Raw genomic sequence first — 17,780 nt, forward strand, 5'->3', positions numbered from 1 at the left:
AGACCAGGGAGACGCGGAGCAAAGCCGCGGAGGACCCGGGCGGCGGGACCGCGGCGCGTCTCGGTCCCGCCGCCCACGTCTCCATGGTCTGCTGGGGTGCGGGGGCGCAGCTAGTGTGCCCCCCCCCAGCAGACCAGGCTTTTCTCGGGACTCCTGGGGCAGAGCAGCTGGGGCGCTGCTGGTTGGTCCCACAGCGCCACTCCTTGGCGCTACTGGACCAATCCGGCAGCACCCCAGCTGCTCTGCCCCAGGAGTCCTGATTCAGCCGCTGCTGATCAGTTTCAGCAGCGGCTAATCAGGATGCCTGGGGCAGAGTAGCTGGGGTGCTGCTGGGTTGGTCCAGTAGCGCCGAGGAGCGGTGCTACTGGACCAACTCAGCAGCACCCCAGCTGCTCTGCCCCAGGCGTCCCCAAGTCAGCCAATGCTGAAACTGACCAGCAGCTGACTATAGGAAGCCCGAGGCAGAGTTGCTCTGCCCCAGGCTTCCTGGAATCAGCCGCTGATCAGTTTCAGCAGCAGCTGACTTGGGGACACCTGGGGTAGAGCACCTGGGGTGCTGCCCGGTTGGTCCCGCAGCGCTGAGGTGCGGCGCTGCGGAGACCTACCCAGCAGCGCCCCAGATGCTCTGTCCCAGGCGTCCAGATTCAGCTGTTGTTGAAACTGATCAGCAGCTGATTCCAGGAAGCCCGGGGCAGAGAAACTCTGCCTCGGGCTTACTGTAGTCAGCCGCTGGTCAGTTTCAGCAGTGGCTGAATCTGGATGCCAGTTCCAACTTAAGAACAAATTCGACTTAAGTACAAACCTACAGTCCCTATCTTGTACGTAACCCGGGGACTCCCTGTACTGATGATTTGATGATTCTGCAGGGCTTTTCCAGTTTTCTCCTGTTCCCACAAAAGCAGTTGAGTTATCCCAAAGTAAAGTGACTCAGCTTATTGCCGGGCTAAGAAACTTGGAATATGGTCCTGAAAGTCCTAGTACCCAACAGAAGTGAAAAAGCGCTATAGGTTGAACCTCTCTGGTCCGGCACACTCTGATCCGGCAACATCTTTGATCCAGCATGATTTTAATTAGCTGGAAATCCACTTAACATGGGTGTGGTCAAGTCTGCTGTGGACCCATAAAGCTTGTTTACAGCCACCAGTCCTGGCTCTCCGTGTTCTGTACTGTTATTTAGCTCTAATTTACCCCTAAATGTCCTCTGAGTGCCCAATAAGCAATGGAATTGTTAGTAATGCCGCTAGACAATATTGACCTCCCAAGGTTCGGCAATTCTCTGGTTCAGCACCAGTCAGGTCCCCAAGGTGCTGGACTAGAGATGTTCAACCTGTAGTGTGGGTGCACTAGAGGGATACATTTTTTAACTAATTGACACATACATTCTCATTTATGGCAAAAAATTTACACATTATGTTTGTCAAAAAAGCACACATATTTGAAAACAAGTTACTGAAAAAATGTAGATTGGGAAATTATCAGTGAACAAATGTTCTAATCTTCCTGGTTAACTGCCCTCCCTGTCCCCCCCCCCCCCCCCCATCAACAGCAAGAGAGCTAGGTTTTACAAGACACAGATTGCGATATACAGTACTTCATTAGGTAGATAATTTATGATTAAATATACTTTAAACATTGCAAATTCAGAATACTGTGAAAGAGAGTTGACTTGTGTAGTTATCACCGAAATAATCAATAAGGAGGGCTAATTGCTGGAGGGGATTTAATGTAATATCCATTCAATGTGCATTTATGATTATCAGCAGCACGATCGCCCCTTCTGGGCCCAATCCTGCTTCGTCTGAAGTCAATGAGAGTTCTGCTGTTGATTTCAGTGGAACCAGGATTCGGCCCATTGTTTGCTAAAGAGTGAGTCATTATTTGTGACATTTCTAGAGGGAGTAAACCTATGGCAGTCTTGGAACTGAGGACAGAGGTAACTAGTATGTTGTAATATGATTAGCAAATGATAATGTGAACCACAGAAAAACATACAGGAAAGAGAAAAATTTCCTGGCAAGTGAAATTTTAGAGACAAGGAACAGATAATTCAGTGGGGGAGTAGAGAGTGGATTTTCCTGATTTTTCCATCACTACGCCTCTGAAGCTTTTCCCAGTTAATCATGGGGAAAAGGGCAGGCTGGCCAGTAATAGAATATAATAAGATTACAGAAAAATAAGTGAGTTGGGTGCACAGAATATTTTAATATAGATTGTATACTTTTATATTATTGGCACTAATTTACATTTAATTAGGAAGACAGCGTATTTAGCGTTTAAAACAGAGAACTAAGATCAAGACACTACCCACTTACTGTGTGACCCTTTGAATAACATTTAACCTCTCCTGTCTGTTTCCTATAGGAATGAGAATGGGAATGTCTATTTCTATAATGTGCTTAAGGTTTACCGATAAAAATAATACTTTGAATTTATATATTGCTTTTAATTTTCTGGTAGCTTTACAAACACTTTTGAATCCTCACAGTTCCCTAGAGAGGTAGATACATTTTACAGACAAACCAAAGCTAAGTTAAGTAACTTGTTCAAGATCACAAGGGAGCTATCATTTGCTGGCAACATATGTGAGGGAAACACTTTAGCACATGTTTAACATAAGGCATGTGAGTAATGCCATTAAAGACATTACTGTTCATATATTTATTAAGAGCTACCATTAGAACTCATTAGGTCCTCATTAGCAGTTCTGGGCTCAGACCACCAGTCTTCTCTAAAACTAAGCCTCTTTGTATAATTGATGATGATATAATATAATATTAGATAGTCTTAGATACTCTTCAAAGACATAACATATTAATTATATACATTTCAAAAGCATCTGTTGCTACAGTATCCAGTATTCCTACATAAAATATCTAATACTTATACTAGCATATGTGTTAAAATATAGTCGATGTGTGGATTTTTATTTTTCAATCTTACCATAAAATAATTTTTCAAGATAATTAATATGTCAAGGATGTGCCATAATTAGAGCTAATTTTTTTGGTTATGAGTAATATTATATATGGCGATAGCATCTTCATTTCAGTCAGGCTGGGTCCTCAGTCTGCCAGGCATTGTACCAGACACACAGTGACAATCCTTGAGCCAAAGAACTTGTAATTTAAAAGAATGTTTCTGTATAACTGACAGGTTTTTGAAATGTTTTGTCCTGGATGATAAAGAAATGAGAGGAAAGATTTTTTTTTTCATGAGACAGATTTTTGTGGGCAATTCTAGATGTGTTTTTTTGTGCTGGGGTTGAACTTTCTTTTTAATTACTTACTTAATTAATTAATTGAAAGGCATAAAAACCTATGTTATACACTTCTAATGCATGATTTTGGAGTAGGGCTTGACATATCTCTGCGTGTGTCCTGGAGCTCTAGGATCTGGTTGTACTCCCTGTGACAGTATCATTGCACGCTTATTACAATCCGCGGTTCTTTGCCCCGAAGTGAATCATGAATTGAATCAAATCCACATTCGTGGTTGGCTGTGTGTTTTAAATAGTGGGCGCTCACCTCGCGCTGCTTGTTCGAGGCTTTGTGTGTGTGTGTGTGTGTATTTGGGAAAAGGAAGGCGCTAGGACCGGGCTGGCTCCTGGTCTCAGCCGGGAGGAGAGAAGGGGGGTGCACAGTGACTTATGCAGAGAAGGCGCTGCTGCCATTTCCACTCACACTCCGCACTCACTACTCAAGAGGGAGGGAGGGAGGGAGGTTACACACAGGCTGACTGAACTGAGGAGCTCAGCTGCCAACACTCAACACACTGCCTGCTGCTGCTGCTGTACTCCGGGCAGGGGGAGGGAGGGAGAAAGAGAAGGAGAAGAAGAAAATAAAGAGAGCAGATAAGCAGAGGGGGGGACACCAGAGAAAGAAGGAAAAGCAGAGGACACCTCCCTCCCTACAGAGAGAAGACTTTCCATGGAGCAGGGCAAAGAGGGAGAAGCCTGAAGCTCAGCAACTGGGAGAGACGCTTTCCTAGCAAGTTCCTTGGTCCCTGGAGAGAGGCGGGAGCTTCCTAATAACCACAGTTGCTGGGAAATCATAGGCATTCCGAACCTCTGATCATTTAAACCCAAAGAAAGTTCAATGCAATATTCCAAGCTATTTCTAGTTGCCTCTTCGGGGTAACTTTGGAGGACTTGCTGCTGCTGCTGCTGCTGTCGCCTGGAGGTGAGAGGGGAGCCTCGGCCGAAGGGAGGCGAAGTTGTTTGCACAGGAGGAGAAGATGGGCTGGAAGAGTCGCTGCTGCTGGGGAGGCGGCGGAGGAGGGGACCTGCTCTGCCTGCTCACCCTCTTGCTGGGGTTCCTGCTGCCCGCCTGCAGGACTCGCATGTACACCAACCACTGGGCTGTGCGGATAGCTGGGGGGCACGAGGAAGCCAGCAGGATAGCTAGCAAGTACGGATACGTCAATATAGGACAGGTAACCCTCCTTCGAGCTGCGTGCGCTGCCAGAGGGGATCGCTGCCGATGCGCTGCCGCGGCTCAGGCGGGGCTGGCACCCAAAGTTGCGGAAGGGCGCGCAGGGCAGCGCCAGGGGGCGGGGAGAAGTTTGCCCTGCGGGCTGGACTCCCCGCGCGTGGGGCGTCCTGCGCGGCTCGGGGGCAGGGGAGAGTTGCAGACCTGCCGGTGGCTTGTGGTGGCGGGGAGGGGGAGAGGTTTCGACCCCGTCGCGTTGGCTTGTGGGGCAGCCGGGCAGGTTTTGTGCTAGGCCAGGTGTAGCCCGGAGGTTTTAATCGGACGCGGGCGTGTGTGTCCCTGTGTGCAGGGGGCCGGGGAGTCGGGGGGGGGGGGGACTGACGCGTGTGCACCCAGCCAGCCCGAAGCTCCTCTCGGCAGACACTTTTTTGGGGAGGGATCGCGCGAGCGGGGCGGGGGATGGTCTCGGTGCAGCGCCCTGGGCACGGCTCAGACGGCTCCTCGCGAGGTGGGAGCGGGCAAAGCGCCCAGCCAGGAGACGTTGCAAACTTCCTGCCTTCACACAGCTGCTGGAGTCAGAGGGGAGAGGGGGGAACAAACACCCCGGCTCCCCACCCCTCCTCTGTGTCCCGGGGCTGGGGCGGGCTGAGCGCTCTCGAGGAGTGAGCCCAGCAGGTAGAGGAGCGGGGCTGTTAAAGTGCGGGGCGAATCGGTGCTCACAGACGGTGCCCGGTGGCTTTTGCGGATTGCTCTGAATGCCCAATAAAGCTCAGCTCCGGGGGGTGAGTGATGGGAACAAGGACACAGCGATCGAGCCAAAAGACGCGCTAGTTCAGCCAGGTAAATTTCCGGCCAGGCTTGGAATCCGTCCCACCCCCGGGCTCCCCGCCAGCCGCAGCTGGGGGCGTTCAGGGGCGCACGTTTCTCGCACAAATGAAATGCATCTGAGGGGAATGACCCTCGCCTGCTGACGCTGCGGGGAAGTGGCTCTGCGGCTCGGAGCCTTCTGCCGCTGGGGACGTGCTTGGGGAGGAGGAGATAGCTCGGAGGCAAGGCGTAGCAGCTCGGGCCAAGAGAGATCAGGGCATCGCGCCTCGCTCCATCTGCGCCGTTCCACAGCCTGAACTTTGAGCCCAGGCTCGGAAAAACCGGAGCTCCCTGAACAAGCAGATTGTGACACACGAGCCTAGGACACAGCGGCTGCTTTGGCCAAGGTGGGAGTGGGAGAGATTCTAGCCCCCCCATTGTGGACACATGCTGGGGGGATTGGGGCTGAGGAAGGGGGGAGAAGGTGGCCAAGGGGAGTCCTTTTGTGCCCCTAGATGCCAACGTGCCGTCTTGCAGCCGCTACGGTTTATAGCAGGCAGCGTGGAGAGAGGAAAAATAAGCCATACTAGTCCTGTTAAAATCCATGTGTGCATGGAGAGGGGGAAAAGATTGAGGCCGAGCAGAGGAAGTGGTCTGTGCCTGCATAGTGGGCATTCGGGGGGCTGATGTACAGATTCTGGCAGGACGTGTACTCAGAAATGTAGATTGTCACAGCATTCATGTCAATGGGGGAGAATCACTTTCCTAAATTTGTATATATGTACACTCAAATTAGTTTCCCCTTTCTCTGATTCATAATACAATTAAAATGGGAAAGAGAGACAATATCTTCTTGAATTCAAGCAGATTTAACACACAATCATACAAATCTTCCTTGATCTATGCTCAGTTAGTTTCATGGCGACTCTGTTGAATCCACAGATGTTTAGTTAGAAAACACCTGGATCTGTCTGGATCCAAAAACAAACCCTGAGAAAATTATTGGATCCAGACACTTGGAGTGAGGAAACATCTGGTTCTTGCTGGATCCAGGCTCTTTTAGAAATAGTCTGCTGCTGTATCTAGGCACAGATACTACAGTGAGGAAAAAAAGGGTCAAGGAAACTCTTTTGTAATGTACTCCCTGCTTGGTATATCACACATTTCTTGGTATTATTTAGCCTTATAAAGTGTGAGAGATTATCCAAAGCATAGCATACATTGATTCTGAGTGATTCAAAATAAACAATACTGTTTTGTAAATAGTTTTATTTGCTGTACTTTTTATTACCCCAATTAAAAGTTTAGAACACAAAATGTAACATATACAGAACACTTTTGCATCTCATGGAAGAAATTCACAGAAATACAGTTGCACTTCAGATCTTTTTCACCCCATCAGATCAAAGGACAGTAACACACACCCAATTGTTAGTACAATAAAATCAATTAACAGATAGTGTTTCATTGTATTGAAAGTTACAGGAACAAATACTCCTATTTTAGGGGCACAGAATTACAAGGGCAAATTGCACTTACTCTTTGCAAAATTTCGCTCCAAATTGCCATTTATATCAAATATTGTAGCATCCTGCACTACTGTTTTTGTGTTTATTTTTTCTGGGCCTTTTCTTTCTTTCTTTCTTTCTTTCTTTCTTTCTTTCTTTCTTTCTTTCTTTCTTTCTTTCTTTCTTTCTTTCTTTCTTTCTTTCTTTCTTTCTTTCTTTCTTTCTTTCTTTCTTTTTGTATTTTCACGTTTACCTCAGTAGTTTGAGCATTACTGTATTGTTCAAGTACAGAAACCGGTCATATAGTAAGATCTATGGAAAAGGATTATCTTCCATGCCAAATGGCTACTGTAGGGCCTGACCCTGCATTCCTTGCACACCCAAACCTTCTATTGGATAAACAAGGAAAACAGTAGCTTTTGGCTTATTGTGTATCAGTGTGAAGTGCCATGTATACACCTATGGCCTTATGTTAATAATACATACACTGCTGATCAGGTGTGCAGAGGAGGGGACAAAATACAGAGCATATAAATAATAGACAATTGGAAAATGCATAAATAGATCTAAAAATTAAAGAGGCGAATAAAAGGTGAATAAAGAGGTGAATGCCCTTCATTTAAGTATTATTTAGGTATGCAACCATGCAGTATGCAAATAAAGAAAAGGAAGACTATAGGAAAATTTTAACTGGGAGCTATGTGTGTGAGGGAACAAGTGTGCATTAGTGATGACATGAACAGGCCTGGTAGTTGATTCTGCTTGCTACTAAGCTTTAAACAGGAAAAACCTGCAGTGGATGTATAGTAAACCATTCATGGAGATAACTACTCATGTTTTGGCTACTAGATGTCACTTTGCTCTATCAAACAGAGAACCCAGGCCATGGTGTATTACATATTTATGTGTTTTACAGTAGCATGCATTTGATTTGCCTTGGTCTGGCACTTTTAAATTTCTTATCACTCCTCACTTCTACCGAAATGTTCTCCAAGTGGCATTTTGGCATCACATGTATGTCCCTGTGTATTCACGTGAGGGGTCTGTTCTGTATCATTCCACCCCTCTTAAAATTTGATACTGTTTCAACAAGTTGCCAGATTGCTGGGTCTACAGCAGTGGTCTTCAACCTTTTTAAGTACAAGATCACCTTTTCAATTTAAGTCAGTCCAGGATCTACCTTAAACCCAAATACCCTTGTCCTACCTTCCCCGCTCCTTTTTAGAGGTCCTGCCCCATCCTACCCCTTCTCCCAGGCCCTGCCCTGTGGGCACTGGATACTGGAGTGGAGGGAGGCTGACATCTTGACATCAACACTCCTCTTCTGCTTCCCCTCCCCTGAAGAGCAAGCAGGAGGCTCTTGGAGGCAGCTCCAAAGTAGAGGGCAGGAGCAGCAGGCAGTGGGGGGGGAGAGGCTGCTGAAGTGCTGTGCTTGATAGCCAAACCAGTTAGGATCACCTGTCAGAGGCTCCAAGACCTACCAGTAGATCCCGATCTACTGGTTGGGTGACCATAGGTCTACAGGTATATGATTTTAATTCCACATACTATGTTACCATGTGGATAGCGTAGAACTATGTGATTCAGAGTGTACATAATACAAGTTAAAAAATAGCATCATTCTTGTCAAGTATAACAAAATGTATGTAATCTCTACATGTAAAACAAAGCATACTGGTTATCTTGCAGGTAGTATATGTAGAGTTTATAGCGCACAGATGAAAGATTTGAGGGTTACATTTTAAGGACAAAAATTAAGGAAAGGAAATTGGGAAGTCTAAGGAATAGGATTTGGCTGTCTAATTATTAGGGAGAATTAGAAGTCACAGGCAAGGGAAAAGTGATGGTTGTTAACATGGATTTGAAGAGTGGAGGAATCAATCTGACCAACAACAAAAAGCATGGAAAGTGAGGGAGAAAAATCTATGCCAATACTAGATGAGAATCTACTATTTATTGTGGAAAGGCAATGGCTGAGAGAAATCTAATAGTTACAGAGCACAGGGAATAGACAGGAGAATAGAACACGAGAAATTCTAAACGATTGTGAGAAGAATTGTGTTTTTTTTTATCTGATTACACCCTTAAGTACCTTAGCACAGTGATTCCCAACCTTTTTTATCCTGCAGATTGGCAAACCCATTCACAAACTTTTGGCAGACCAGTAACATTTTATTTGCATATTTGCACATTCATTATGGTAATTAATTTTTACATAGCATCTGTACGCACACAATACATGTCGTAATGGATCAGAGTTTGACGATATCTACAACACTAAAAAATTAACAGTAAGAATTCCCCTCTGGCTGCTGGGTGGGGTAACCCCTCTCCCAGGGGTGACTGGTGCCTGCAGAGGGAGGGGTGCAGGGGGCATCCTATTTAGCAACTGAAATTTTGTCAGGGGCATAGAAGCTGGTGCCCCCAAGTGCTACCACCAGTCACCTCTTCCCTCCCCAGCTCCTAACCCTTAGGGTGGGGAAGCTGCCATTGTATCTCCCACATCTCCTTCTGTACAACCCCTTCCCTGTGTCTCTCCCTTCCTCTGCTAGGTCGCTCTTACTCCCAGTCTCCCCACAGCCTCCCCTCCCCACATCTCCTGTTCTTTCCTTGTAACTCCCGCTCAGAGTGTCCCTCCATTGCACCCCTAGTCCCATCCCATAAGTTTTCCTGAATCCTCCCAGTCCCCGTTCAGTGCCTCCTGCACCCCCCTCCTGCCCCAATTTCACACATCCCTTCTCCCATCTCCCCCTTATCTGCCCCCATCCCTCTTCAGCCCCTCATAACTCCCCCAGGGTTGGCTCCACCTGCTCTGCACATGCTGGGAGCTGGCAGCAGCTTCCCTGGGCCCCAGGCAGGAATCGCAGCCAATTCCACTGTGAGTAGCCCATGGCCAAGCCTTCCCCCTGCAGCCCTGGATCACTGGGGGCTCTGCTCCCAGGAGAAAGGAAGGGTCTCTCTGACCTGCCCCCACAAGTGCTGCCTGCCCTGGGGCAGTGGCTCACTAGTCTGGGGGTGCTGCCCTGAGAGAGGATCCTGGGGAGCAGTGGGACTGGCCCTGCTGGAGATTCCCCCTCCCGGCTGCAGCTCAGGCTCCAGGGGCCCAGCAGCAGCCCCCACTGGGACTCAGGGATTTGGCCTGGAGTCTGGCCCCAGAGTCACCACGAGCTGCAGCTGCAGGTTGCTTCCTGTTGCCCAGACCGAGCCCAGCCCTGGCTCCCAGAGCCCCTGCCGGGTTCTAGCGAGCAGCTTCCCCTGCCCCAGGGGCCCTCCTGCCCCTGGGCTTGGGCAGCATCCTCCACATCAAGGCAGTGTCATGCAGAGAAGCCAACAATTCCAGGGAGACGAGAAGGGGGGTTTCTGCACAGACTGGGCCTTGCTCCAGAAGCCCAGAGCCAATCAACAAGGCTTGGGAGTGGCCTGTCCTTGTGCCGTGGCCTGGCAACCAGCAGTTTGCAGCCCAGCACCAGTCCATAGACCGGCGGTTGGGAACCACTGCCGTAGCAGACTCCGTATGCATATGATGGCAGCCAAGATTGTTACAATTTTAGTTTTGTAGACAATATTACTTCTAGGTGAACTGAAAGAGAGTCTTCTTTTGATTGGATCAGCAAGAGAGGTGCTATCTTTATGTTGGGTCTAAATTGCTCATTGCACAGAAGAACAGATCCACAAGCAATATGAAGTGGACATGAAACTATTACAGGATTCTGAACATGGCATATTACCACCTCTGGAGAGAAAGGACAAAGAGGTACATTTTGAAATAATTGAAGATTTGAGAGTTGGGCTTTAGAAATAATGTACAAAAGGTTACATCTTGGCTCCTTAAAGTCAGTGTGAATCCTGAAATTGACTTCAGCAGGCATTTGCCCCAAGGAATAAAAGAATTACAACAGTCTAGATAAGAGACAATAAGGTCATATATAAGAACTGATTCCTAATATGAACACTGTTTCAGAAGTGACTGTGGGAAGACTTGCAAACCAGGAAGATCCTGAGAATATTGTCAATTGACTAAATTGAACTGAAGGGAGCAGTAGAGATGGAGAGATTAGATTCAAGGTGCTTTCCTTATCAGCTGATCTGTCCATTTTGAATGAGTGGAGGTGAAAGAAGTTAGAAGAAAAACAAGCCAGAGAATGAGATTTAGTCAGAGTGCAAGTTAATTTAGGGATAAGTCAGGAAAGATGCTCTAAGCATCTCTGCAGAAAAGTGATACTCAATGTTGACTTGAGAAAAGAGATGACCATTGGAGATGCAATAATGGGTGGCGGTTATGGTATGAAGTTCAGACAATACACGGACAGGACTGTAGAAAATATGTTTTATGTTTTTTTGTGTGTGATTTAACTGTTCCTTGATGGTGCATGGAAGTTAGTTCTTGTATATTTTGCTTTGTTCAGGTGATTGCGTCTAACATGTTCTTCAAATATCTGAGTTCGTTTTCATTGTTTGGCTGGTGTTTTAATACTGGCCGTGGCCAGAAAACCTAATCAGACATTAGATAACTAGATCAACTAGTCATGGGTAGATATGATAGATAGATGAGGCCCAGACGCAAAATACTGAAGAGAAGTCCAGATCGCTGCTACTCTCGGTTTCTGGTAAGTTGGAGATTTCTACCAGCGTGCTGTATGTGAAGCCTCCTTAGGGATTCCATCTTTTATTTCGGTCTGCCCAGTAGATAATTGATGAACTGGAAGTTCCAATCTTCTTTACATTCCCAGAGGAAGAAGGGGTTTTCTGATACTTTTATCTGCCAGGAGGCCGTGGAATGAAGAAAAGGAGAAAGAGAGAGAGAGACGTTTTTGCTAAGCAACCGCTGTCGTAGTCTCCATTTTTTCTTCATTCTTTCCTGTGAATAACTCCACCTGCACAGGCTGTATGGTATTTTTTTCTTACCTTTACCAGCATGACATTGACAATGACATTGCCATAAGTCTTGACAAGTGTACTGTCATGGATAGTTATTTGAATAACTGCAGGAAAACTAACCAGAATGTTACTAATTTCATTCTTTGTCTGACTTGAGAAAGCAACGAACAGCAGCTGAGGTGTTGGGAAGATGACATGGAAGAATATTTGATTCTTGTTTAGAAGATTGTCTTCCTAGACATAAGAGCTAGAACTGTTTGTTTATAAAGGGGGAAGCCACAATCCTGCAGAAACTGATGATGCAGGTCCCCTTATTGGTTTTGACAAGTAGGTAATCAAGCCTTGATTATGGATATTCATGAAATTTATTCACTATGTGGGTTTTTTTATTTTGGTAAGAATGTCTTAGTGATGAAGGCTCATTTTGATAACTGTAGGTAGTGCTGTAGATTTTGACCATATTAAGTCATACTGTTGGACCAGATCTTGCTTAGATTTAAATTAGTGGGACTGTTTCCATTTACTTTAATGGGAGCTGGATCAGGGCCATGGTGCTTAGTTATTGACAATAGGCCTAGTGTACATCAATAGTAACTCCATTAAAGGCAACAGAGTTGCCATAGTGTGAAGCCAAGTGTGACAGTCCCTAAGCTGCGTGTGTTAGAGTGGGCCTTTGTATGACAGAAGTGTGGTAAGAGATGACGTAACATCCTGAACGCTGATGTTCAGTGATGACATTTTTCTTGGTAGTCTTAAGAAGGGAGATTCTGACCCACTCTAAATTGGCAGTTGGTGAGTTCCTTTTGTGTGTGGGAATCCCTGGCTGGTGTTAAGCTGTCTCTATAACATTTCCTCCCAGCTGTGCCTAGAATGGGGCAGGAGTGCACTGTATTGAACTCTGTCCAGAAGATGGCTTCTTGGAGAAGCTGCTACAAGTTAGTATAATTCAGACCAGGTCTATGTTAATTACATAGCTGGAGTCGATGTACTTTCCTTGTTTCCTGTAAATACAGCTTTTCCCTGGAAATAAATTTGTGGCTTAGAACTAAAATGTTCTCTGTATATTGCAGAAAGAAACACTCGTTTAAAATCAAGAAGAGGTTAAAAAGTCAGCAGCTCTGGCTCTGACACTGCCTTCCATGGTTTTGGGAAAAATCACTTAACCTTGTCTTCCTCCTCTTCCTATGGTATAAAAAGGAGGCTGATAATGGGTTGGTTGCATGGGTTTTCCTTAACTTTTTGAAGCTGCGATCCTCTTGCAGTTTGTGATCAGTTTGTTTTTCCAGTTCCCCTTTTCTGCTGCCTGCATCAGCCATAAGCACTGCTCCTAGCTCAGGTGAAGCACTCTACCTCTTCCTAATCATGCAATAAGAGTGGTAAAGAAAACAGGCTTTTACCCTTGGAAAAGAGGGAGGGAGTGAAGATTTCCTTTCTGTGGCTCCAGAGGAATGGGATAAAAAAATAACCTGTTGCCTCCATCCTAAAAGGGGGTGGGTAAGTGGGTCCTTTCTTGATTCCAGGGAAGGGGTGAGTATGTAGGTACCCTCACCATCCCCACAACTTCTCCCTTCAGCCCTTGATTGTCCCAAAAGATCATTCTTTCCCTTCCCCTGATTTCATCTGGGCTGGGAAATGCAGCTAGTGGCCTACCACCACCTTTCCCTCATCTTCTGGAGGCAACAGACTACATCTTGCCTGGTATTCTGCCTTGGGCAAGACAATAAGGACTCTCCGTGTTTGAAGGATAACATAACAAGCTCTAAAAGTCTCCTATATAATATCACAAGCTATGTGGGCATGCGAGGAACCAGCCTATGGGAATTGCAGATTACACTATTTATTATAATATTAGTGTTCTGTGCTTCATAATGATTTGAAAAAAAAAATCTAGTCTACACCCCAGGATCAGGAGTGTTGTGTAGGATTTTCATGCTTTTAGGACATCACCCAAACAGGGAATAAATATTAATCAGCTCCAAACCTGAAGATCTAGCAAAGGCACAGAGAAGCTGTTGTTGAAAGAAGAAAGATTGATTGTTCAGAAAGATTGAGGAGAATTCTGCTAGCAAGTTTCCTGTCTTGTTGCCTGTGGGTTACAAGGGAGCTTGCTGGTAACTTGATAGTAAATTTTAAAGTCAGACGGTCACGAAAAAGTTGCAGCTGAACTAAAAAAGAAAAATCCTAAAATAAGGATTGCTTCCTTTCATTGAGTGGGGGGTGGAAGGGGTGCTGTCACTGGCATCTCACACTGGCTGATGCAGAAATGCAGGCTGATAGACCCATGATGCTCTATAGAAGCACTTTCAACCACCCAGGACTGTTATATTTAAAGATTCAATACAGAAGACAAGACACTCAGATCTCAGTTCAGGAGGTCATGAAACTGAAACAGGGCATAGCCACATGAGAATTTGGGTCTTTGTGTAATGAATTTACATAGTCCTAGTCACAAATACAGGAGCCAGAGCTAGGATGTTAAAACATCCTAAACTAGATAAGCAGGCCTGATGGTGGGGAGTGAGGGGGTGAACGTAGGGGGTCAAAGGGAGCAATTGCCCTGGGACTCAGTGATTCAAAGGAACCCGGGATTCCCAGGCCACCATTACAGCGATTCAAAGGAATCCTTGGCCCCTTTAAATTGCTGCCAGAGCACTGAGCACTGAGATGGTCCTGGAGGGGTGGTGCCAGGTGGTGCCAGCCTCCGGATTGTGCAGAGGGCTGGATGCCTCAACCCAGTCCCTTCTGCCCAAGGCCCTGCCATTTATGGGAGTGTAGATTCAGCCCCCCCAACCTTGCCTAGTGGTTCACGGGGGCTGTTGTGGATATGTTATTAACAATGTGCTTATGCAGAGATAGCAAAAATGCAGGAATGCAGCTGAGAAAATTAAATCCTGAGGTAAACTTTATAGGGAAAGACCTCAGCTGAGCAAGAAAGAAAGGCAGATGACAATAAATAGCCACAACTCTACAGAGTGAGCATAACGTGCAGACTGTCTGCTACTGCTATTGTGCTAGCAAACATTCCAGGGTCATCAAGAAGTGTCCATCTTCTGAAGAGATCTGAAGAAAAGGAAAGGAAAAGAGTATTTTTGCAAAGCTAGCAGGCAGCAAAAGAAGACACCCATGGCACAATACAAAGAGGAGAGCATAGCAGATGAATCCACATTCAGCATTAGATATCTTGTAGGTGTAGTTAAGACTAAAATGAAATAGCAATTCAGATCAGTAAATGCGAGTGCTGGTAAGGAGCTGAGTAACAATCATGTGCACTATGGGCTGTGATTTCACATGCAAACTAATAATCTACGGGGAGTAACGTAAATAAGACAAAATGGAAAACAAAATGGGTTTACAGTATGGTGGAGTCAGACACCATTATACGATTATTCTACGCGAAGTCCTTAGATGCACTGAAATACATTTTTAAGTGTAAGAATTAATTAGATTTAAACTTTCAAGCAGTGAAAGGGGTTGAAGGAGCTGAAAAATCTGATGAAATGGGAGGCTGATTACAGAGAGAGTGTCAGAACGAATCAATAAAAATGGACACTGTATCTACAGATGATATTTCCCCACATACAGAAAAAGATAATGGCTGGAAATGGGGTTCTGTTTCATGTTCTTGGTTGCCTGCTAGGAAAGTATTGTTGGAGGTGCGCCCAAAGTCAAGAAAGCAAAATTACCAGCGCTGTTAAAGGCACATTTCAGAGTAAATGCAAATAACCTTTTGAAAGAAGATGTGTACCAAAATCATAGGTCCGACTGACTAGACCAGCAATTTGGTGCTAGTTATAGGGTTGCCAGCTATGGATCTGTATCTAACCTACAGATTTAAGAAAATACTCCAGTGCTCATGCTATCCCTTGCCAACCCTAGAAGAAGAAAGATCAAACCAAACAAAAACCCAAGGTCTTCCAGTCATGGTTGCCAAAGATGGCTACTGGCACATAGGGGAGGAGACAGAAAGCAGTTATTTGGCAATGTTCTGGATCCTCTATGGATGATACTTGTAGCTTGAAACACCCTTTGCAATGGCAACTAGTCCAGAAGAGTATCAGCAGAGACAGTAGGAAGCCCTGCAAAGACAGTTTGGGGTGGAGGTTGTTGCAGGTAGCATTGTGGTATATAGCCGAGATCTGATCATGAAAGAACTAGGTGGCCATGAATAGAAATTGATTGAACTGGTAAAGAAAGCAAGGGGAAAAAAAATCTCAAACTGCAAATGAAATTAGGACTTTGGCTGTTCCATAGATAGGGCATCTGCTCATAAATGAAGCTGTACATCTAACTCCTGGGAAATTCTGGTAATACCCATGCGAGAAAAAATGCCAAGCAATACAACACTTTGTGAATACCATGCAACATTTCTGCCCCACCCTTCTGATGTTTATAAGTAACAAAAAGGACCCCTTCTGGGAATGACAAAGCAATTAAACAGACAAAATAATTTGTTTGCCAGTATCCAGTAGAAGCAAAGAAATGAATGAGGATGCTCTAGTTCAAGGCAATGCAAATGAAAAGGAACCAGGTGCAGCCTTACTACAGGAAACATCCCAGCAGCTTTTATGTCAGTCTCACTTTTGCTTAGATGGGAACAGTATGCAGAGAGAGAAAACAAGTATCGTGTTACAATATTTTCGTGGGAGAGATTCACTCAGTACTTGCATACTGGAGATGTGGTCAGTGACAAAGGTATAGATCATAAGCCTCCAGAAAACAACTTTCATAAACCTTTTATATTACCTCAAATGTCTTCAGTGTAGAAGAAATATAATTTGAAGTTACATTATTGCAAAGGATCAGAAATATACAAAGCAGATTTCCTATGTAGAGCAGCTTTTCTATCAGACGTATGCTACATTTGAAACGCTTAATTGTAAGACATTAGAATAAAGATAGAGGAAATTAACTATGCTGAATTGCTTTGTAGCTGGATCAGCATCTTGCTTAGATAGAACAGCCTGGACAGCAAGATTAACTACTGCAGCCACTGAAAACAACAGGTCTGTGTAGAAAATGTGGAAGCTGAGCAATAGTGCATAGTGTACAAAACAGAAATTATATACATATGAGCCAGAGGTGTTGCACCCAAAGTTAAGACCTGAGACATTGGCAAGAATCCATGCACACAGAAATGTGTCTTCACAGAGCCAGAATTATTGTTGTTTAAACATAAGTTATAATTATTTGTAGTATCTAGAGATTTGAATGAGGATTGGACTTCCATGTGCTTCAATCCTATTAGTGTGAGGATTAAACAGCTGTCATCACTAACATGATATGAAGATGCAAAATGTCCTAGAAATGCTCAACAAAAATAATAGTAATAGTTGTAACAACAAGCTCTGTTATCTCTCATGAACATACCACTGACCCAAATTTAACCAAAGCTACCCATGAAAACATATTTCCTAAATAGTTGTATGCATGATGTTATATTTTGCCTTTGTAAAGGACTTCTGGAAAAAAGTGCAGTCACTGACTCTAGCTCTGATCCTGAAAACATCTGCCAGTAAAAGAAGATATGCTTATAAGAGGGACTGCTCATGAGTGTAAAGTTACTCATGTGTCCCCACCTTTGCAGAAGTACACCTCCGAATCATTAGGTAATAGAAAAAGAAGGCTCATCATTTTGCAGCAGGTCCACACTTTTGATCAACTCATGAGCCTTTTCATGTTGCCTGAGTCTTTTCATCTATTTTTCCCCACTACTCTGACTAATGGAATGTTTTTTATTTGGTTAATAACTTTCAGATAACAAGTATCCTACATTTTAGAGTAAAATCCTGCTGTGACATGCCCCATTTGGAATCACATGTCGTGTTTGTAATTTTGAATGTCAAATGGAGATAACAGTCAAATTGATGAATTGGGAAAGTTCAATTTTCTAACAGGAGGTCTGAAAACACTGAAGTTCAAATTCTGGCCTTGTGTGCAGAAATAATTCCACATGAAGTCAATAGAACTTGCTTCCATTCCTAATTAATTGGGGCAGAATTTGTCTCTTAAAACAGGAAGAAGTTTTACCTCTCCCCCTCAATGAAATAAAAAAAAAATCCAATGTTTGTACCATGTGTTTAATCTGTGGTAAACAATTAGGAAAACTTGATTTCCTATCAGCAGCCTAGAATATTTGCAAATGTTACAAGACAAAAAAACC

General features: G+C 44.8%; 1 protein-coding gene across 3 annotated transcripts in view; it reads left to right on the forward strand.

Annotated features, from left to right (window-relative positions):
- Positions 1 to 3,673: 3,673 nt before the first annotated feature.
- The window catches only part of PCSK5 (proprotein convertase subtilisin/kexin type 5), a 336,184-nt gene continuing 322,077 nt past the window's right edge, over positions 3,674 to 17,780 (forward strand). The window contains exon 1 of one of the 3 annotated variants that reach the window (XM_075931728.2): positions 3,674 to 4,431. In XM_075931728.2, the coding sequence (XP_075787843.2) occupies positions 4,234 to 4,431 (198 nt within the window). In that variant the 5' untranslated portion in view covers positions 3,674 to 4,233. The remainder of the gene's footprint in view (positions 4,432 to 17,780) is intronic. The other 2 variants (XM_025178860.3, XM_075931730.2) reach the window with 2 other exon arrangements.

Source organism: Pelodiscus sinensis, chromosome 6 (assembly GCF_052426305.1).
Source record: "Pelodiscus sinensis isolate ZL-2025 chromosome 6, ASM5242630v1, whole genome shotgun sequence".
NCBI lineage: Eukaryota > Metazoa > Chordata > Testudines > Trionychidae > Pelodiscus > Pelodiscus sinensis.